General features: G+C 35.1%; 1 protein-coding gene and 1 long non-coding RNA gene across 3 annotated transcripts; one reads left to right on the top strand and one right to left on the bottom strand.

Moving 5' to 3' along the window:
- Window positions 1-338: 338 nt before the first annotated feature.
- LOC105331013 (peroxisomal targeting signal 1 receptor) lies at window positions 339-13,354 on the bottom strand. 2 transcript variants are annotated; one of them, XM_011432999.4, is made up of 17 exons: window positions 13,196-13,354; window positions 12,804-12,917; window positions 10,037-10,075; window positions 9,633-9,668; window positions 9,382-9,505; window positions 8,802-8,991; window positions 7,237-7,372; window positions 4,834-4,956; window positions 4,082-4,206; window positions 3,902-3,959; window positions 2,817-2,960; window positions 2,660-2,730; window positions 2,183-2,368; window positions 1,882-1,963; window positions 1,713-1,799; window positions 1,311-1,468; window positions 339-935 (listed from the first exon to the last, which is right to left on the bottom strand). In XM_011432999.4, exons 2-17 carry the CDS (start codon window positions 12,897-12,899, stop codon window positions 731-733), a joined length of 1,860 nt encoding a protein of 619 aa, XP_011431301.2. In that variant the 5' UTR covers window positions 12,900-12,917; window positions 13,196-13,354; the 3' UTR covers window positions 339-730. The 2 variants fall into 2 exon arrangements, with proteins under 2 accessions (XP_011431301.2, XP_011431302.2); XM_011433000.4 differs by lacking the exon at window positions 4,834-4,956.
- Window positions 13,355-15,531: 2,177 nt separating this feature from the next.
- Window positions 15,532-19,924, top strand: LOC136274073 (uncharacterized). The gene is made up of 2 exons (XR_010712365.1): window positions 15,532-18,620; window positions 18,797-19,924. It is a non-coding gene; the product is annotated as an uncharacterized lncRNA (long non-coding RNA).
- The last annotated feature ends 3,473 nt before the right edge of the window (window positions 19,925-23,397 follow it).

Below are 23,397 nucleotides of genomic sequence, written 5' to 3' on the forward strand. Positions count from 1 at the left end.
AGAATCCAAGATATTAAGGATGCTGGGTTGTCTACAAATTAATCATCAGATCCAGCCTAAAATTTAACACTTGATATTTTTGGCCTTTGACTATTTATCAGTAAAGAAAACTTCCAAATTAAAATGGGATAAAATTAGAATTTTCTGTATGTCTCTATACAGAGCTTTTCATTTACAGGAGATCGATAAAGCCTAAAAATGACCACAACCACCTAGCCCTTTTAATAAGTTGATATATTCTGCAGCTCTTCTATGTGTATGTAACAATGCACAATCTCAAACATTCAGAAGAACTAGCAAAATAAATTTCATTATACCATAAAGCAAAGATAACATAATTATATTAAAATCACTTATTTATTTCAATTTTTTTTCCTCTTGGAAGAGAGTATCACAGAAAAGTACACATGTAATAGTATCAAATGCTTTCCTTAAATCAATGTAAAAAAATTTCATACATGATATTTAGAACATTCATGTAATATGGTACATAAAATATGAGCATCCATTAAAATCTTCTATGCCATGATAATTACCATTGTTTAGCATAATATCAGTATAATCACTAATCAAACAACATCATCCTCAAACATCCCGGCAAGGCATCATCAAAGTCATACCGTGGGGATGAGGTGCTACGTGGCTCTGTGCCTGTGGGTGATAGGTGGGCAGACAGAGTGGGATTGGTTCCTGATCCTGGAGTAAACTGGTTCCCACATGGAGACCTGTATCAGGAATTCATGCCAAACTCTGAATTAAGTCTGTCTAAGTCTTGATTATCACAGGCGTCATACAGGTCTGGTCTCCCTAACAATGATACCGCCATTCGCAGTGTGCTCCAAATGTTCTTGGACATAACAACTTGTGGATCTTTCATTCCTTGTTGACTTTTCCGCTGCATATTCAATGCTGTCAGGAAGTGCTCCACTGCTTCTCTAAAAATACATGAAATAAAACCCAAATGTACACTCGCATTCATATATAAACATATACTGTGGTTTAATTGATATTTGTTGAATATCACTTTTTGTGGATTTTGTTGTTGAGCTGATCCACGATATTAAATACCGTATTTATTGAAATGCAATATCTAATAATATTGTATTCGTAGGATCATTGGCCACAAATTTACGTATGACTTAGTTTAATTAAATCCCAAAAAATTGATACTCCTGAATATACATGTAAACGAAACCATAGTACATGTATTGACAACAAGAATTCCCCTGAAAGCAATGACAATGAACTTTGAACTTTATTCTCATAACTTTTGCTTGTCATAACTGGAAGCACAAGTCTAATGAACTTACTTATGAACACCAAGGTTGATGCAAGCAATGCCCAGGTTGTACCGCGAGCGGATATATCCTGGGGAGATCTGCAGGGCGTGGTGGTAGGCCTCCACAGCCTCCTCACTGCGGTTACCATTTGCTAGAGTGGCGCCAAGTTTGTTCCACAACAAGGCATCCTTTTAATTATAAAGAAAATTAATCAATGGTATATAATATAAAAAATATAACCAGTTTATGTGTCAAGAGGCACTTCTAATTGAATATTTTTTTTCAAATGTAGATTATTTCCATAATCCTTATAATGATAAAGTCATAATCATTATTTTGAAGTGTTTTATTTTTAAAAATCCAGTGCTAACACACATAGGAAGAAATGGTATGTATATATACATGTAACCCCTGTACATCTGTTTTACTGACCTGAGGTTTGACCTGAAGTGCTGCTGAGAAGCAATCCACAGCTTTGTCATACTCTCCACTCAAGTTAAATAATACTCCCAACCCACTCTGAAAAAGAACAACAGATAGTGTTTTAGTCATTCTGGTATCATATGATTAAAATAATACAAGCAGTGGAAACAAATAATACCTGTACATCAGCATCAATTTCACCATTTTTCATCAGTCGTGCAGCTTCGATAAAGAGGTCTTTCACTTCTGTGTGCTCAGTGCTATAAACGAATAAAAAAAAAGCAAATCAAAATAAATACTGCCAGTGCTCATGACATGCCAGCTAAAGTGTATGTCATGACGTAGTGTTGAAAAAATTGCTTTAAAAATACATTACATGTACTAAGGTATAAAGCTATACACAGATTTGCTATCCAATGAAGATGACAATGTATCACTTTAAGGTATCAAATATACAGATGTTATTACATGTAGTGTACCTTGAGATATAAGAGGTAATTTTTGGTGCTGCACTCAGTTCTCCAGGAACCAAGTGGGCATAGGCCGGGTTCTTCTTGAGCCAGGATTTGAGTACGTGACATGCATGAGCTGCCAGGGATTCGTTGGTGTAGCTGGTGGCCAGAGACATCAGGGCCATCAAATTATTGCTGTCCAGCTCCAAGCACCTGTCAATAAAACATTTATTATTGAAGCCTTAATACTTTATATCATGTTTTTTTTCTTCAAAATTTTCCTTTTTATAAGTACAATGTACATTGTACTGATAAATGTCAAATCTTTTAAAACAAACAACCACATAAACAAAGAATACAGATAGTAAGAAGTACAACTTCTGTAACTTTGGTGGCTTGAGGATCAATTACCTTCTGATATTACTTTCATTTAGCTAATGACTATGATATTATTCCTTTACTGTTTACAAAGGGTATAGGAACCTGAGTTGGTAGACACCTTACTTCTTAAGTGCAGCTATTGCTGCTGGTTCCTGCTCGTTTTCAGCCTGTGTTGTCCCTAAGTACTGCCAGGCCTATAAAATTAAAAGTATCAGGTTATTATTTATTTCTCTCCACTGAAATTGTTAAAACCTCTTCCTGAGCCAGTAACCCCAGTTACCTGTGCATGTTGACTATCCTTCTGCACTGCTGCTTCAAACAGGAGCACAGCGTTTGGAATGTCTCCCTCTTTGAGTTTATCAAGACCAGCTTGGAATGGATCAGGGTGATCAATTAATGGATTCTCATCTTCAAATTCATAAACCTTTACAAGAAGGTGGTATAAATAAGTGATTGTTATAATTTTCATATACAAGTATTTTGTATCAAATGTTCCAGTATTACCTATAGTCAGTCCCAAGATATTTATGCTGCACATTTGGACGATTTTTAATAAAAATATGCCTACCTGTGAAAGAAGTGCAATTGAAATCGATGAAAGGTAAAATTTCCAACTTTAAGATAACTTCATCCACACATTATCATTTTTCCCTCGTAAAAATTAACTGGAACGAAAAACAGATTTCCTACGGAGATTTATAATAATGGGGAATGTTGAAGTCTTTTCTCCATTCGGAAGTCACTCAAAATACCTCGCACAATTTTTCAACGTAATCATCCGGACTTAATGATGGCTGATACAATGCAAAATCCCTGCAGACCTTCTATTTTAAGCTGTGTATTGAAATCTGACAAGCTAGAGGGGGCGTTTCAAAAAGAAAATCTTGGGATTTTTTCATACTATTGAATGAATCGTCTGAATCAAGAGGTTTTTATAAATATCCAAAAATTTAAGAAAATATGCAGCAAAAATATCTTGGAACAGACTATAATATCACATTGACATAAGCGTGCAAGTATTTTAATTTTTGTAACTTGTAACTGAAATTTTTCCATTTCAATTTCAATTAAAGGAAAAAATTAGTTCACATGTACCATTAAATTCTTCAGACAATATCTGTACTACTGATATCGTCACTTTATTTGCCTCAGACTTTCTCTTAAGAACTCTAACCTAAAATCCCTTTATGGGGCTGGTGAGGGTGTTAGAGGTAAGTTAATTGACAATATCTGTAGTAAGATGTCCAAGGAATTATTTGGAATCAAATACTTTCACAGAATTTGTGTGAACATAATACTAATCAGTCCTAAACTAGTTCATAAACTATATGGATATTTCATTTTATGGTTATCCTATGTACACACCTTATAAGGGTCTGATTCCTCAAACTCTGTCAACCAAGGATGACCATCATCTCTTGTCCTAAAGAAATGTTACCCATGCAATAAACACATGTTCTCATCAAAACCATATTTTTGTAGCTCTATTCAAATATACTGAATTACACTGTTATGCACATCACTTTGCTAACATGTGTGCCTTACTTGTCTACATCTTCCCAATGTTTCTGTAATTTTTCCCAGAATTCCTCATCTGAAGTTTCACGGTTTCCTGTCATTTCAGCAAACTCCTCCTCCCATTTATCAACAAGTGAGTGCCCAGGTTCCAACTGTTTAAACAATGATGAATTGGATAATACATGTACATGTAGAGTCATACTTATATGTTGTTATGAAGCTATCAAAAGCTATGGTTATCCAGCACAACCCAAGATATTAATTACGGCTCAGCACAATCAAACTAAAAATTGTTAGCAGTGATTCCAAAACCTTTAAAAGAGAGAGAGAGAGAGAGAGAGAGAGAGAGAGAGAGAGAGAGAGAGAGAGAGAGAGAGTTGCCTGTTACAGAAGAATTGAGTTAGTACAGTGAATACCTATGTTGAATGTATTTCAAAAATAAAACAATTCTTAACCAAATCATTCAATCATGAGTAAGATGCGACATTACCTCTACAGACAATAAATCTTCCTTTCATTAACTTGTACTACCTTCTGTTTTGTAACTTATGAAGTCATTCCAGATAATATGCTACGAAATGAATGATTTTTGTGTCTGTGCATCACACATTAAGTAACAAAGGCAATGTGCTATTAATCTATACTACAACATATCTAAATGGACAAGATTGTGCAACATGTGTGTATCTTGGTAAACTGCTTTGTGTGACACAATGGGATTTTTTCCTAGCCAGTGCAACACATCTATCTACAGGTGAGAACTACAGGTAAGGCAGTACCTGGGGGGCTTGAGAGAATTCCTGGGCCCAGGCTTCCGCTTTGTCATCAGGGGATCTCTCTATCACTTCATTATCTTTGATAACAATTTCCCCATCCCCAATTTTCTTCACAAACTTCAGAAACTGACAAAATAAAGCTTTAGTTGAGTTTTACAGAGCTTGGTTTGCAAAATTTCTAAAAATAAAACTCAGCTTTTATGTGGATGCAAACCATGCAGTGATCTGTATCAGAATGATAACCCTGGAGTATTTGTTCATGCCATAATGAACAACACAGACCTTTGTACATGCTTTTTGTTAATAGGACCTACTCTTAGGTAGTAATGTTTTTCTTAAATGTACCAATTCAAAATCTAATTTACAAAAATTAATGGGGGCATGATGATATTGTTGCTTTTTTTATAGAGCAGATGAATGTGATAGAAAAACTGGGTTTTTTTTTTAAATTCTTGTGAATGATTTTGCATTAAAAAATCCCCCAAAATTCAGCATAAAACAAGAAAATTAAATTCATACTAAGCAAATGAATATACATGTATTGATAAAAATTATATTTATTTTAAAGAATGTACTCATACAATTGCAACATGATAAAACTTTTGACTATTAATCTAAAATCAAAGGCCTGAAGGGCCACAATGGCGTCGAGTTAAAGTTAATTTGAAGAAAAAAAATCTAAATAATTTTTTTTAAAGTCAAAATAATCTCCACTATTACAAAAATGCATATATTTTTTTATTTTTGTTATTTATGATTCTCCTTCATTGATCAAATGCACACTTAGGTACTGTAGATTAAAAAAAATCCTGAAAACAAAGTATGATTTTGTAACTCTTAGTAATGTGTGTACTTAACATGAGACCAACTTTTCTTGTTGTTTGCTGGAGATTAATTTTATAAAAATTGAGTAGGGCGGTCAATTGAACAAAAATGAAATTTACAAATGTAATATAGATTTTACGCAGTCAACTAAAATAATAGAAATATTAAAATTAAGTGTGATTTTTTTTTAATATTTTCAAAAATCAATCTGATTTGGTTATTGACCATTCATTTAGAAATTGGTATCAATTATACTTACTTTTTAAGAACAAATATAAAGACAAATACATAAGTCAACTTTCAAAAATAAAATAAAATTATGTTTTTATCACATAACTAAAAAATCACAATTCTTTACAAATTGACTCGCCTAATTCTTAAAAAATTTTGAATGTTAATTAAAAATCTAAGTTTAGAAATATCTTAGGAGTTAATTTTTTTTTTAGATATTTTTCTCTCTATTCATGTAGAATTAAATATTTAAATTATTATTGTGTTTATTTCTATATATTGTAATTTGTATACTGCTGATAAACACACTGTCTCTTATTATCAATTTGATTTAAAATTCACATGGGTCCAAATGACACGGGCCGAAAAGATCAGGGGTAGATAAAAGAAAGCACCCATTCCCGTTGTTTACAAAGTGAAAGTAGTTCACTACTTGGTTTAAAATAACTTTTGGTTGTAGATATACTTATCACTCAATGTAGGAAAGATCAAACTTTTGTGCACTGTCAATATTCGATATGGATACAAAATAATCTGCTTTGCAGGCTGGTATATTTCATAACCAAATTGAGTATGTAGGCCTAACTATCGCATGTCTCCGTGCAAGTGTATTCGTCCGCTGAACTGCTGAAACCCAGACATATTGTTTACAATAAAATATGAACATTCTCAAAGACATTAACCATTTCGTATCTGCCAACTCATTTTGTTGACGTACAGTTCTGCTCGAAGTTGAAGTATGTCATCTGTTTTTCTTCAAACACGTAAGAAAACTTTGCACTCATTTGAGTTGTTTGGCTCCTTAAAAATTTGCAAACTTCCGGACGTACGATCCCTAGATGGCTTTCGAGCTTCGCTCGACGCCATAAAAAAATATACATATATTTGTTAAATCCATTAAAAAAGTCCTGTCCAGTGAATTCTTTCAACAAAGTTGTATTATTAATAGGAACATCACAAACAATACAATTTCAATTTCTTTTTTGAAAAGTACCATGCCAAAAGAATTAGTAACATACATGTATATGTATCAACAAGGCAATCTTAACTTCTTCCATATTAAAAAAAAATGTTTTAGTTTAGTGTAATTCAAATACTTTTTACACAGTAAAGCCTTCTTTCATAAAACTACTAACTTAAAGACAAGAAAATAGTATGACTAAAATTTTTTATATTTTACAGTAGAAGAATAGCTAAAACATGAATTTTTTTGTCTACATATAGGTTAAAGTACTGGGTACTATAATAAACAAAACAATGCATGCATAAGCAAAATGTTTTTGGTGACACAACTAGCTGGTGGGAGAAGGAGGTCTAGCAATAATGATTAATTGCTTGTATGGGATTTACCTCAGAGTTGGCCAATTTTGGGTCAGTGACATTACTTAAAAAATCTTTAGCAGTTTTGGCAAGATCATCATCCTGGGTAGAGTATTCATCTATCCATTTTGTATCATCCAACACCTCCTTATCATACTCCTCTGTCCTGTAAAATGTCAACCAAAAATGTTTTAAAGGCTGGTAGATTTATTACATCTTTACGTAAATACATGTATTCCAAACCTCTGAAATGATATAATACCGTATATCAGGTTTTTTCCGCATGTATCCAATTTCCGCTTTGTTTGCAACGATTTCCGAATCGCAGAAAATATATCAACGTAAAATTGATACAAAGTGTTGTTCTAATAATATAGTTCTCTCTTTCCTTATAAAGTAAACAGGTATGTAAAAGTACAATGATCTGTGTTCAGTAAGTTTAGAGTAGAAATTGCGGGATCGGAAGCAAGCGCAAGATAATAGGTATGTAGGCCTCATAGTTTATTTAATAATCCATTGACAAGCTAATTAAAACGGTCGCTTTTCTTGCGTAAACCAATGTCTAATTATACCTGAGCTACTGGTATATGTAACGGTACATAATCTATTTATCTATGACTGTTTGCGTCTCTGAACATAATTATTGGTAATTATTTAACATTAAGGAAATGGTGTAAATGGTTTGTCCGAATTGTTTATTATAAAGAGCGGCAATTTAGATACTTTTACCCTCTTACTTCACAGGGTTAAACAATCTTGAATTATAGTTTAACTATGACTTTGAAATAGTGAAAATTTGATTCGTGTAAATTTTATATACTGTTCTAGGTTCTAAATCGCGGAAAAAATATGACGCGGAAAAAACCTGATATACTGTATGAATTACCATACTGCAATTTCTCCATTACCAGATTCATACACAGCATTAAATAGTTCAGATTCTACACATGATATCATTATATCAATACATCATTATTCAAATACTGATAGTGTATAGATCTGATAGTTGACAAATCTTTTATTGATTTATTATCATTAGAAATCATTTATTTATACTCTAGAAATACATGTGCTTGAAAGTTGTATTTGTTATTAAGGGTATGTCAGTCAAAAGCTTATTTAGAGGTAATCTTTGAAGCTAGTACAATTTTATAAAGATTACTTTTCTTATCAATATTATAATTAATCATTGACTGCTATAGGGTCATTATGATGAATCATTGACTGCTATAGGATCATTATGTCATTTATGATTAATTATTGGCTGCTATAGGATCCTAATGATGAATCATTGACTGCTATAGGATCATTATGTCATTTATGATTAATTATTGGCTGCTATAGGATCCTAATGATTAATCATTGACTGTTATAGGAGCCTTATGATTAATAATTGACTGCTATAGGATCCTTATGATTAATAATTGACTGCTATAGAAGCATTATGATTAATTATTGACTGCTATAGGAGCATTATGATTAATCATTGACTGCTATAGGAGCATTATGAATTATGATTAATCATTGACTGCTATAGGAGCATTTTGATTAATCATTGAATGCTATAGGAGCATTATGTGGTCAATAAAGCTTACCATGGCCGGTGCTCTGTGTGATCCAGGTACTCCTCCGCCCATCTCAGCTCCCCCGCAGGGTGAGGTGGTCCATGACCTGACTTCTGATCTAGGAACTCTCCTGACCAATCAGGCCCCATAGGTTCTTTCGCTGTTGTCAGGAACTCATCTGCCCATTTTTCATTGGATGCTAACTCAAGAATACCTGGGGCTGAAAAAAAATATGCAGAACATATATATAGCATGAATAAACAATTCTTTCTGTACACGTTTCCATAAAACATATCTTCCGTCTGTTTCTGTAAACCAACTTTTATTCGCGACAAAATTATTTTGCGATATAACAAAGATTAACTGGTTCATGGTGACTAATTTATGCAATCAAGATGTAGATTATCTGGAAAATAATATACCAGAGACATTGGAAGACTGGTTCACGGGCGAGAAATATTTACCCGGGTATCATGAGGATGCTTTTGTGAACCTCGCGAAATTTTCTCGCACATGAACAAAAGTTGATTTACAGTTTCAGAGAGGAATTTTGAGGCTCACAATCTAAATTAACTGTTTTGGAATTTTAGGTAAATTTAATTAAGCCCACCTCTTTGTGGGGCATGTTTATATTCCTGCTCTTCTATTTCTCTCATTTCCTGGAGAAGACCTCCCATGTGAAATGTCTGTGGTGCCATATTTATTCTTTGTCCTGTCAGGAATTCATCCACCAACTATGAAATACACCAAACATATCTTTAAAAAGATTTTCATTCAGTGTGCATGTAAACAGAACTAAAGGAAAATTATGATGCATGTCTTGAGGGGTGTTTGGGATTCATCTTTTTAAAAAATATTTACCTCACGCTCTGTTGCTTCATGGAGTGGCCGACCCGACTATCAATAAAAAAAAAAATTAAAATCATCTCGGATTTTACTACAATGTATAGCATGTTCAACTTCCATAAAACCTATTAATGTCTTATATGATATTATTTATAAAAAACACAACTTAAATTTTAAACTACAACTGTAAGTAAACGCTATTGGCTTTACATTTATTAATGAAAACAAGCAAGTTTCAAAATATCTTAGTTAGGTCATTTGACAAGTAGAAATAAGTATGCTAAAGATCCCCACCAAAAGATCCCCACTCAATCAAAAGTTGAAAGCAACTTTTATGGTACATATGTAAAAAGAATGAGAAACAATTTCTTTATGCCATGATGTGCCATGTCTGTATACCAATATAAATCTCATCTTACCACAGGGCCTTGTTGACCTCTTCCATGAAGAAATCCCTCCTGAAACAGACATTTTTAATGATTATGTGTTTGGCATTGTTGCATGTTTTTTTTTCATCAAAATTTTGTTGATGTCTTTCGAAAATATAAACTTTCAGCTAATCTAATTGATACAACTGCATCAAAAACTAGACAAAAGGTTCATAAACTAAAACTATCACATCTATGGTTATTGTAGATAAATTGTACATGACTTACTAAACAGTAATGAAAATATTTTCTAGACTATATGAAAAACATCCATGCATTAGTGACAGCAGGGTTGTATGTACTAAATAAAACTAGAGGTACTGTGAGCAAGCTCACAATTGATACCCCCCGCTAAGAAAAAAATCATAACGCGTGTATTTTTGCTATTATAGAAAATATTGGATGAATCTATTTCACTGTCCATTTTCTATAAATAACAACTGCTTTATTTTTGAAAACTGTTAATTTTTAGCTTCTAATATTTCCATTAATACAAGACATGACACAGACATAATTTAGCTTTTTTGAAACAATGACCTTGAACTTTCTCAATTGACCTTGGGTCAAGGTCATGACACACCCTTTAATCAATCTTTGTGTGAAGTAAGAACTTCCAATGATTCCCCATAAGAAAGATATGGACTGGACACGAATTTTGCATTTTTTTCTGCCAGTGACCTTGACCTTGCCCAAATGACCTTGGGTCAAGGTCATGACACACCCTTAAGTCATAAGCAATCTTTGTGTGAAGTAAAAACTTCCAATGTTTCTCCATAAGAAAGATATGGACCGGACACGAATTTTGCACTTTTTCTGCCAGTGACCTTGACCTTGCCCGAATGACCTTGGGTCAAGGTCATGACACACCCTTAGGTCATAAGCAATCTTTGTGTGAAGTAAGAACTTCCAATGTTTCTCCATAAGAAAGATATGGACCGGACACGATTGCACAGACAGACGGACAGACAGACAGACAGACAGACAGACGGACAGACGGACGGACGGACAAGGTGATTCCTATATACCCCCCCAAACTTTGTTTGCGGGGGGTATAATAAAGTACCTTGGTGATAGGTCTAAATTTATTCAACATTTTCTTACGTCAAAACATATTTTTAAGGGGGAGCCACAAATAGTGTTCATGGATTTCAGAAAAAGATTACCGTAATCCGGTGAATATAATACGCAGTAGTGTACAATACGCACCCCCCACTTTAGGCCTGAAAATGGTGAAAAAAGCTTGTTGGGATGTATAATACGCATCAAAAAAATTGACCAAACGGTAATCCCGAGTATCAACAAAGCAGTTATACCATGTATGCACGCTTGAAACTTCATCGCGGGATAACGCTACCGGAAATAAGAAAAACACAATATTTTCTTAGATACGATTTATTGTAACTAATACATCGCGGTAATATCTTTAATTCATAATCAATGTTTTAAATAGACCTAGCATTAAATATTCTACCATAAATAAAATCAACTACTTATATAATTGTTTAGTCATTACAATCCCTGTGAAGTGAAAAACGGATAATGTACAGGTATGGAGATAACGGACCTAATTAAATTCTTAAATGACTCCGATCAAAGTGATCAATTAGAGGCCTGAAACATAATAAAATATATGCACAAAGAGTTGTGTTGTGTATAGTACACATAGCCTTAGGGGGGTGTCCGAGATACCCAAGGTGTCAAGCGTTAGCGGAGGGGGAGCACAACTGTTTCAATGGCTTCAATTAAAGGAATAGGTTATAGAATTATCTATATTCATAATTATTAATAACAGCTGTAATGGCGGCGTACACGGAGATAAAGAATAGGCAGTTCAAATCAATTTTTAAAGGCCATTTTGAAACAGTTTTTTTATTAACAGACTTAAAGTGTACATTTTCTTTAATTACATGCTATAGTAATGATTTCCTAAGGGTTAAATAATAATATATATGTGACAATGAAGGAATGTTACGATGTCCTGTCTGTGAACAGCATAGGTAATACGGCAGTATGATACCCCGTGCTTCAGCTAGGGAAAAATATGTCCAAATCCTATAGGGATGTATAATACGCACCCCTTTCTCACGGTAAAAAATGCTGGGAAAAAAGTGCGTATTATATTCACCGGATTACGGTACCACAAGTTGAATTACTGAGTCTGAGAACTTATGTAAAATTTTTACAGAAATATCACTGGTGCTTGAGGACAGGACTGACCACCCCCCCCCATCCCTCAGCATCAAGACCCCCAGGATTTAACTCATTTTTTCATTGCCGTTTAATTATTCTTTATTGACATATTTATAAACTAATACATGCAGTACACAAAAATACTTATAACAAACATTTTGAAAAAGATCTTACCCCCACTATTTAAAATGTTTTACCGAGCGAATACACATGAAATTAATATATAATATCAATGATATTCTGCAATGGTGAAGTAAAATATTGAACACTGAGTGTATAAAAAAAACTATCGTCCGAGGCCCTAGTTCATTATGGTCCTAAAGCCATGTCCTTTTTGTTTTCCTTGCCTATCTTGTGAGATTTAGTCCACAGTTGATGAAATTTTTTTTTACAAATATAATGATTATTAATGTAAAGTCATATGAAAAAGCAAAAGTCCTTTATATGTATGTTATTATTAATTTAAAGTAACAACTTTAACCAAACGTCTAATGCATAATGTGTCACATATTCTTAGTGTACAATAAACAACTCATGTGCCTCTGAAGATATGTAGATACACATGTACCTGTCTTCTTGCTTGGTCCTGTGTGTAGTGGGAAGTCAGTTTCATCAGGGAGTTGGTCCCACCACACTCCCCATCCACCAAATTTCTCATCGCCATTGTCGCCCGAGACTTTTCCTTAAAAAAAATGTAGACACAATAATCCATCATGTTTTTTGTAAATGACAAAAAAATTCGCACCAAGTTGTACACAAACCTTGAAAATACTCAACAGAACTCTTACATGTACTCATCTTTACACTAATATCACATTATTACTTAAATCTGAGAATTATACGCTGTAGACACCTGACAGAGATAATTCGAATTTATTAAATTGTAAATAATTTTCAATGTTTATCTATACATTTCCGATAAACTTTAAAGTAATTTTAAAATATCATCACTAGAATTACCTCTAGCTCATAATGAAAATCCAAAAAGAAAAATTCTTTGGTACGTTGTACGTTGTTGAAAAATAAACAAACACATAAATCTTCCAAGTTTATGACACCGATTAACGCCCTTTATCATGACCACTAGGAGGCGCTGTGTGTACAACACGCGTGTGTCATAACAAGGTGCTTGTGGGCTATATTGCTCACATGAACAACGTCTGTGATAAAGTCAATTACAGATTGTCTACAGATAACTAATAAAATTGCTTTATGTCATAGGCCCCTACTAAAAACAACCAACCAACCACTACCTAAACCATTCTCTACATAGAACTTTGCAGTCTTGATATAAATGTAAACTTCACCCCCCCCCCCCAATTACCGGGTAAATAAATAAATAAAATCATGACATATTTTTTCCAGTCATTAGGGAATCGTTCTTTAGAATTAAAAGGTGATAATTTTGGAAAGGGCGTGATCAATCCAACAAATCCCGAAAGGCTTCATATTCGATTTGATCACGCCCCGACCGAAATTTTCACCTCAGTTAAAATATTCACAAAAATGATTCCTTAATTATTACTTATATTTATATAATTTTCGGCCATTGCACGATAAAATATTTGAATATAGATAAGCAAACCCCACTTGCTTCCCAATTATACGACATTTGAATTTATTAGATTGTACAAAGAATACAAAATCGATAACGAGAGTTATACAGGCACTGTTATACAGGCAAAGACACTGATAAATGTAAATATAGCTATATATATATTTACATCTCCCAAGTATTATTCCCTCTATTTCTTACGGAAACTTATAGTTAATTTATAGCTCTATAGAAACAGCCAGACTGAAATCTACACGCCCCATTTATCGATTGGTCGAAATCTACAGCGGCTGAAACTGACAAGAAAATGACAGGACAGATATCGACACGCCCTGTTTATCGATTGGTCGAAACCTATAGCGACCTAGGGAAAATCATGGACTGCACGAAATAATCATGACGATGTCAGACTCAAAGTCTCACAGGAGACGATTTGGCTGTTTCTTTTAGCTAACTTACTTACGTACATCAACAGTAATTTAGTGAATTTTACATGCTTTTCCTAATCAATTTATCGATTAGCTTATAGAAAGATGTTAATATAAACAATAAAATGCTTTCTCTGATGATTCATTCGGCTTATGAAGGTAGTGATCATTGCAGAAAAAAATTACATCACATTAATATTCATCAGACGTGTAGCAAAGTTTAGAGACAAATAACTAAAGAAAAAACATGTTTTACGGTCCTAGAGTTTGTGAAACGTCTAATTATAAGAAGCATGATGTGTATTTTTACTAAAACTCATGTCAAAAATTTTACTCCAGATACGCCACATATACTTAGAATACCTATGACTAGAATCTTAGAACATTTTGGCATGTATAACTGGGTAATATTTGATATTTGAAATTAAATCTAAGAACATATTCATTTTGAAAGAAAAAATGGGTATTAAAATCGACATAAAACTGATCCGGTGCGTGTACAAATGGAGAGATTTCTTGTTTTACCCTTGGACCCTGGCAATGTTGACAAAAGCTGCATCCCGATTTTTAATCATATATAATTATGTCTTTAATGTTGTTTATGAAATCATCTTTATAGTAATAAACGGTGTACACTTCAAAACATTGAATAGTACATTACTCGTTTCAAAAGAAATGGGCGTGTCTTATGTAACAATTGACCTTCGATACAAAGTTTAGAACATTCCATTCAAACGCAAACTTTTACCACTTCAATGCGCTTCATTGTACCAAGGCAGAAAAACATCAACAACTTTCGTTTAATAAATCATCTAAAAATTAAACATCTATATACTCTGTTGCTCGAAAAAATGACAATGTGTCGTGAACAGTAATTTCGCTAAATGCGCTATTGAACTTCAATTGTAGGTTCCCAATTCCTGAGAACCACTTCGGTCATATTACGGTGTGTGGGTGCGTTATCCCCTATGAGTCTGTCTCCTCGTTGAAGAACTTTTTCTCCTTCATAAGTAGCTACATTTCCTGCATCCCCTAAGAAATGCAAAAATTCGATAGAATTCGAGGAACCCTCAACTATTTTATACAAATTTGACACCTAGGCCTGATACACCAACTATGAGGCTGATAGTAAAATGAATTTTCGCATTAAATTTAGCAACAGAGACACACGGAGTCCCCTTTGGTGAATGACCATATACTTTATTTCCATCACACACATCAAAATCCCATTTCATCCATAAATTTTAGTGCAAATGGGTTCTCGTTCACAGATTGTAGAACTTTTGAGTGTGTTAAATTTGGAAGATTAAATCTGTTACCGTGACAGAATGTAATTCGTTTAAGGTCAAGATCAATAACTTACTACAATATACGTTTACATACCTGTTTATTCTACGGGTGGATAACCTTGTCATGCTTGCTGTGCTCGGATTAGCAAGGTAAACGATAACTCTTAGTAAGGAAAAAGCTGTATGACGGAGTAGCAGGAAAACTGGGACGTAATAATTATGGTGGTGTTCGAAAAAGTGTTCGGGTTTTCTTAAAAATACACCATGAATGTAATGGAGTGAAACGCGTGTTTCCGGTGTCTGTCGAATTTTCTGAACTTACTTCGTTTTGTTTATTGGATTAAAAAGAGCCATTTATGCTGAAATAAAAGCTATAGGTCTTCTGTCTTCGCCTATATTAGCATACCGCGATGAAAAAGGACTTTACGGGAAAACATTACAATAGATTTTTGTTTGTATCGTCAACAGATTCAAATATGAATATTAAAGGATAGAAAGGGTTCTGAGCCAGCCATGCAGAAAACACCTCAATGTATGCCCAAAACTCAGTTTTATATGTGCAGGAAAGGGTACAGATATTTTCCAAAACTACAGTATCAACGCCCATTGAACATTCGATGAATAACCTAAAGCAAGGAATTTTGGAGCTTGGAGTTCAAAGCGAAAGTGCTCTGGAGTTTTTACAAAATTTAAAAGACAAATTTTGTGGAAATATTACTCCAGGATTTGGGAAACAATGCTCAAATTTGGGAGGGTAACAGTTGAAATTGACACCCCGAGAAAACCATTGTCAACCGACGCGAAGCGGAGGTTGACAATGGTTTTCGAAGGGTGTCAATTTCAACTGTTATCCTCCCAAACAGGCACTATTTATTTTGTTATACTGAATGTCTTTTTTAAAATTTTTAAGAAAATTTTACTGCTTTTATATAGGAATAACGTGAATTCTACAGCGAACCGTACGCGCATAATTTTCGCGCATGTAACATTTTTAGCTCACCTGAGCTGAAAGCTCAAGTGAGCTATTCTGATCACATTTTGTCTGTCGTCCGTCTGTCCGTCCGTCTGTCCGTCTGTCCGTCCGTCCGTCCGTCCGTCTGTCCGTAAACTTTTCACATTTTCAACATCTTCTCAAGAACTACAAGGCCAATTTCAACCAAACTTGGCACAAATCATCCTTAGGCAAAGGGGATTCAAAGTTGTGAAAATTAAGGGTCACACCCGTTTTCAAGGGGAGATAATTAGAAATTAATGAAAAATTTTGAGAAATTTTCAAAAATCTTCTTCTCAAGAACCAGAAAGCCAGGAAAGCTGAAACTTGTGTGGAAGCATCCTCACGTAGTGTAGATTCAAAGTTGTGAAAATCATGACCCCCGGGGGTAGGGTGGGGCCACAATGGGGGGTCGAAGTTTTACATAGGAATATATAGAGTAAATCTTTAAAAATCTTCTTCTCAGAAACTAAACAGCCAGGAAAGCTGAAACTTGTGTGGAAGCATCCTCAGGTAGTGTAGATTCAAAGTTGTGAAAATCATGACCCCCGGGGGTAGGGTGGGGCCACAATGGGGGGTCGAAGTTTTACATAGGAATATATAGAATAAATCTTTAAAAATCTTCTTCTCAGAAACTAATCAGCCAGGAAAGCTGAAACTTGTGTGGAAGCATCCTCAGGTAGTGTAGATTCAAAGTTGTGAAAATCATAACCCCTGGGGTTAGGTTGGGGCCACAATGGGGGGTCGAAGTTTTACACAGGAATATATAGAGTAAATCTTTAAAAATCTTCTTCTCAGAAACTAAACAGCCAGGAAAGCTGAAACTTGTGTGGAAGTATCATCAGGTAGTGAAGATTCAAAGTTGTGAAAATCATGACCCCCGGGGGTAGGGTGGGGCCACAATGGGGGGTCGAAGTTTTACATAAGAATATATAGAGTAAATCTTTAAAAATCTTCTTCTCAGAATCTAATCAGCCAGGAAAGCTGAAACTTGTGTGGAAGCATCCTCAGGTAGTGTAGATTCAAAATTGTGAAAATCATGATCCCTGGGGTTAGGTTGGGGCCACAATGGGGGGTCGAAATTTTACATAGGAATATATAGAGTAAATCTTTAAAAATCTTCTTCTCAGAAACTAATCAGCCAGGAAAGCTGAAACTTGTGTGGAAGCATCCTCAGGTAGTGTAGATTCAAAGTTGTGAAAATCATGATCCCTGGGGGTAGGGTGAGGCCACATTGGGGAGGGGGTGTTAAAATTTTACATAGGAATATATAGAGTAAATCTTTAAAAATCTTCTTCTCAGAAACTAATCAGCCAGGAAAGCTGAAACTTGTGGGAAGTATCCTAAGGTAGTGTAGATTCAAACTTGTGAAAATCATGACCCCTGGGGGTAGGGTGAGGCCACATGGGGGGGGGGGGGTGTTAAAGTTTTACATAGGAATAAAGAGTAAATCTTTAAAAATCTTCTTCTCAGAAACTAATCAGCAAGATGATTCTTTATAATTGTTAAGACTTTGGCTCCAGGACAATTCTTCGGCCTCACAAGAAGGTTCAGAGTTTGATGTAGCTAAATATCCCATATATAAACAATTGTAAAGGATCTTTTTGAGAACTGCAATACTCAACATGTGATATGACTATAAAATTGAAGCAGCAGCTATTTTTTCATTAGAATCTTTTTGTATTACTGTTTTGGGTTATTGCCCTTGATTTATTGATTCTTGATTATTTTAATTAATGCATCCACTGTTAACCAATTAATGTGATAATTATTTTTATACAATAATTAATATTCAATGTATATAAGTTGTTCTGCATAAGTAGTTTTGGGTTATGCTGGATTAGTTTGTTTATTTTTGATTTCCAATTTTTAGATACTATGAATTATTTTAGGCTGGCACATATATAGGGACAATGTCTATTGCATTGCAACGAGCGACTGTTTGGGGTTAATCTTGAACAGGTATGGAGAGATTGAGGGTGTTGACATCCCTGCTCTTTCTGTTGTTCGTGTGTTTCTAACCAACGATACAGAATGTCCGGTCATTTCTGCCCTGTATCGCATTAATACAAATGTGCGGTCATACCTGCTTGTATTGGTGGTGGTTGCGGCGGAGCACTAAGTGCATGCTCGGATCCAGAAAATTTTTCCAGGGGGGGTCCGAAGGATAATTGTGTTTGCCAGGGGGGGTCCGAGGCATATTTTCGCGATAATTTTACTATGTAAATTTAATAAATTTTCATTTTCCAGGGGGGGTCGGGACCCCCCCGACCCCCCCTCTAGATCCGCGCATGCTAGTGTATGGTCATCCCTGCTGGTGTTCTGGCCTTTCTAGCGCAAGTGTGCGGCACTCCCTGCGTTAGGTTGAGCCTTTGGCGCAAGTGTGAGGTCATCCCTGCTTGCGTTATCTCTGCTTGCATTAAAGCTGAACACCGCTCGTAAATAGGCACCGTCACACAGATACCTGGTATATAAACCCTTCGATTTCGTTACACCCGATTGCACACCTGAACCTCGTGGCCGACATGTAGTATTCCTTTCGTGGTCTTTAGATTTTATGCATTGTTTTCTTATCTTATGTTCATTTTCTGTTCGTAAATAATGCATTGACCAATTTATTTGATGTTAGTATTCTCATGGCTTCAAAAAGTGCGTAAAGGACTATATATGATAAGGGCCTAAAATGGCCCCCTAAAATGAACATCATCATTTTACTATCATTTTTTTTTTCTTAGTACAGATATGTATGTGATGTGTTTACATAATATTCATTTTGATTCAAGTGCCCACAATTTAGAAATATGACATTGTAAAGACAACCTTTTCCCGCCATTTTTGCATTTTTAGCGTAAAACAGCTTGTTTTCAAGCAGTTTTTCCTTCCGAAAACATTGAGCGCATTCTTGAACAAATAAAATATTTTTATCAGAGATGTATCTAGCCAAGACTAATAAGTGACAAAAAAATTTTCCTTGTTCAAGCATGCGCTCTATATTTCCCATTCGTAAATAGATAAGAAAAATGTCAATTTTTGGCTGATTTTGATTGAATTATTGAAATGGCGTCACTTCTGACGTCATATACTGCCAATGAGTGCAAATAAATCAAATAAATAGATGAAAAATGTATTTTATGTCAACTCTTCTTAAAAAATTAGCTAACATTTTATTGTACCCGAAACACTTAAAAAGTGGCGAATTATGGGGGCCAAATTTAACTCTTATCATATATAGTTCTTTGATAATTTCATCGCGACCGGGTAACACGGCGAGGCAAAATGTACGTCCACACAGGTGAGACCTCTACAGCGAAGTACTTTGAACTGTTTAGAGGTCTGTCCCTTATATAAGGGTTGTAGGGACAGCAGTGATTAAAGAGAAATATGGCGGACAGTGCCTATTTACGAGCGGTGTTCAGCTTTAACGTTGGTACCTGTTGAGTTGCGTAGGTGTGCGGTCATCCCTGCATGCATAACGTTGAGTCCCTATATATGTGCAGGAGCGGTGATTAAAGTCTGCTCTTGTAAATATTTTCAGCAATCAGGGCTATCCGAGTTCCAAGGGGGAAAAATGGATTTTATTTATACAGGATCTACATGTATTAATGTACATTGTCCAGATTGTATTATGACTCCATTAAGCTGACTTTATCATACCTATTGTTCCTCAGGTGAGCGATGTGGCCCATGGGCCTCTTGTTTAATGTTACCCGTTGCCAAGTGCGTTGCTAACGCTGAGGGTAATAGTAAATATTATTAACTGCGTCTTAACCAATCAGATTTCAGTATTTAACATGAAAGTATAACAATAAAATTTAGATCATGGTTCAAGACAGAGCAGACTGGAGAAGTGTATCTCTAGTCAACAGTGTGGAGATACCGGTATAACAAACATCAGGAGAAAAAAGCTCTGGTTGAATCAGCAAATGATGTGTTGAGAAAAATACAACAGGAACTCAAAAACTCATTTTCTGAAGAAAAAAAAATAGATGTCATCTTATCAACAGTAACAAACAAAAGTATCTAGTACAAGTGTCGGATGAAAATTTTCTTCCTTGCTCAGGAATCATTACTTGCGATATAGCTAAACTTGAAAAATACTATCAGGGAAAGTGTCACAATAACTTAAACATCGCGTCAAATTTTTTGGAAATATTATTTCAAATTTTGATATAGAGCACGCACAATTTAAAAAAATATTAGAAGCAATTCAGCAAAGCGCATCCTAGAGGAAAATACAATTTTCCCTGTTCCTAAGACGTCTTCCCGTTACGACTCATCCGAACCCTGACAGTACTTCTCAAAACAAGGGTGGGTAATTTTGATATGATTTATCAATTCTATAATTGAACAAAGTGCTGAAATAGATAACTATACTACTATATTAAAATAATAGACTCAAATTTTTGGGCTTTAATTAATACCGAGAAATCGGAAGAGTACTGTCATTTGTTTTATAAATACTAGCGGGAAAAAAAGAAACTGTGCATTATAAAATTTAGTATAATTTTTCTATATCTTTTGTTTGTATTTATAAAATTTAAATAATCGATAATGGTAATATCGGATGGTAACCGTCCGGGTGTACGGACTTTTTCATGGTTAGTGAGCACCTGTTGTTTATTGAAGAATTTGTACGCACGAGTTTTACGAGCCAATACTGTTTGGAATAAGAACTGTAAAGGATTTGTTTAGACTTTTTTTGTTAAGGAAATCACTTTGGTTTCAACAAAATTTACCCCTATGTCATGCCACGACTCAACGAAAACCAACGTAATCGTGCTGTTGGGATGCTGCAAGCTGGAATGGCACAAAATACTGTAGCAAGACACTTTGGAGTTCATCGGAACACCATCCAGTCATTATGGAGACGTTTTCAACAATCTGGCAACACTCAGGATCGACCGCGCTCTGGGCGACCTCGTGTGACGTCACGTCAGCAGGATAACCACATTAGACTTGTGCATATGAGAAATCGTTTCCAGACAGCAAGTTTGACTGCCCGTAGCATTCCAGGGCTTCGACCAATTAGTCCAAGAACTGTGCGTAATCGTCTGCGCGAGCAAAACATCAGACCAAGACGTCTAGCGGTGCGCCCAGTACTGCTTCAACGTCATCGTATCGCCAGACTAGCGTGGTGCACACGGCATCTGCGATTCAGAATACAGGACTGGGCCAATATTCTGTTCACTGATGAATCCAGATTTCATTTGGATAGCAGTGACGGCCGTTGTAGGGTGTATCGTAGCGTTGGGGAGCGTTACCATGACCCTTTGTGTTCTACAACGTCGACAATTTGGCGGAGGTAGCGTTATGGCGTGGAGTGGAATATCAGCACGTGGAAGGACCCCTCTACAAATTGTCAATGGAAATCTCACCGGCATACGCTATCGAGATGAAATTATTCAGCGTCATGTGATACCCTTCATACAGAGACATCAAAATCACATCACTCTGCAGCAAGACAACGCAAGGCCACACGTTGCACGTGTAGTCAGGGACTTGTTTTGGATGTCTTGCCTTGGCCAGCTGTGTTTCCCCCGATTTGTCGTCGATCGACCACGTCTGGGATGAAATGGAAAGACGTTTACGCCGTTTACCAAATCAGCCGGTGACATTGGCTGTTTTAAGTCAGGCTTTAACCAACATCTGGAACAACATCCCTCAAGCATTTCTGAACAATTTAGTGGCATCAATGAGGCGTCGCTGTCAAGCATGCGTGAACGCAAAAGGTGGTCACCTGCGTTATTCATTTTGTTAATTCAATTTCAAATAACAGTGACTTTCGAGTGTGCTGAAATTGACGTTATTCGACGTTGACATTAATGTTTATGAGATGTTGTTACGAATACATGTGTTAACAGTATTACAAAAAATAGACTTTGTTCATTGTGATTTTTAAATGTTTTTTTTCATATTTTGACTCAAGTCCTGTTACCAATAGAACAAGTAATCAAAGTGGCGTAAAATTTATTGACAAAAAAACCATCAAACGCATATATACACGTAAAACATGATTAAAAAATTTGAGAAAAATAATAGTTACAAAAACCCCATACACACTATTACAAAAATTACCAAGCATACAAAAGGCAGTGCAGCCACAAAGTAATGCTACTTTAAATGGAAGCAAAAATGGGTTGGGTGGGTAGGTGGGAGAAAAAAGAGCTGCTCGCCGAACAGCTTGCATATATATGGCGCCAAAACTTAGCTGCAAACATTGCGCATGGCATAACGCAAAGAACGATAACTCCCGCAAACCTGTGCATACAGGGACCATGTCAAAATTTATTTTATCATAATAAAAACCTCATTAAATAATGCAGTTTCTTTTTTCCGCTAGTATATTTTAAACATTATTGGCACTTGAAGATTACCAATTTGTTTCATTTTTTTTCAGTCAAGCTTCGCTAATTAATAATCAACGAAAATTCCTTTTAAAAATCCGGAAATCGTATGGATTTTTCGGATTTTACAATCTTGCGCATGCTCATTACATTCACGATAAATCACGGGAGGCTCTTTATTAGTTTTTGTTTCCACAATATCACATTTGCATGGATAACCTCAAAACCGATATTACAAATACGTGTAAATTTTCATTGAAAATTTGTCATACATATATACTTTGTTCATCAAAGGGAATACGGGAGATAACTCTAACTCAGTGCATTTATTATAAAAAATCCAAATAGTTTTGAATGTCAACTCGAAGCGATTGAAAAACGTTGAATTCTTCATTTTTTAGATGAAAGGTATTTACAGCCTCAAAATGGTTTAATATGAATAATTTGACCAGTCTGTTATTTTCAATGCAGCTTCATTAATTTTCTTTAAAATCGTTTCGGAGCGATTTTTTGCTACATTACGGATATATGGGAAGCATTTTAACTGTTGTATAG

This window comes from Magallana gigas, chromosome 3 (assembly GCF_963853765.1).
Source record: "Magallana gigas chromosome 3, xbMagGiga1.1, whole genome shotgun sequence".
Lineage (NCBI taxonomy): Eukaryota > Metazoa > Mollusca > Bivalvia > Ostreida > Ostreidae > Magallana > Magallana gigas.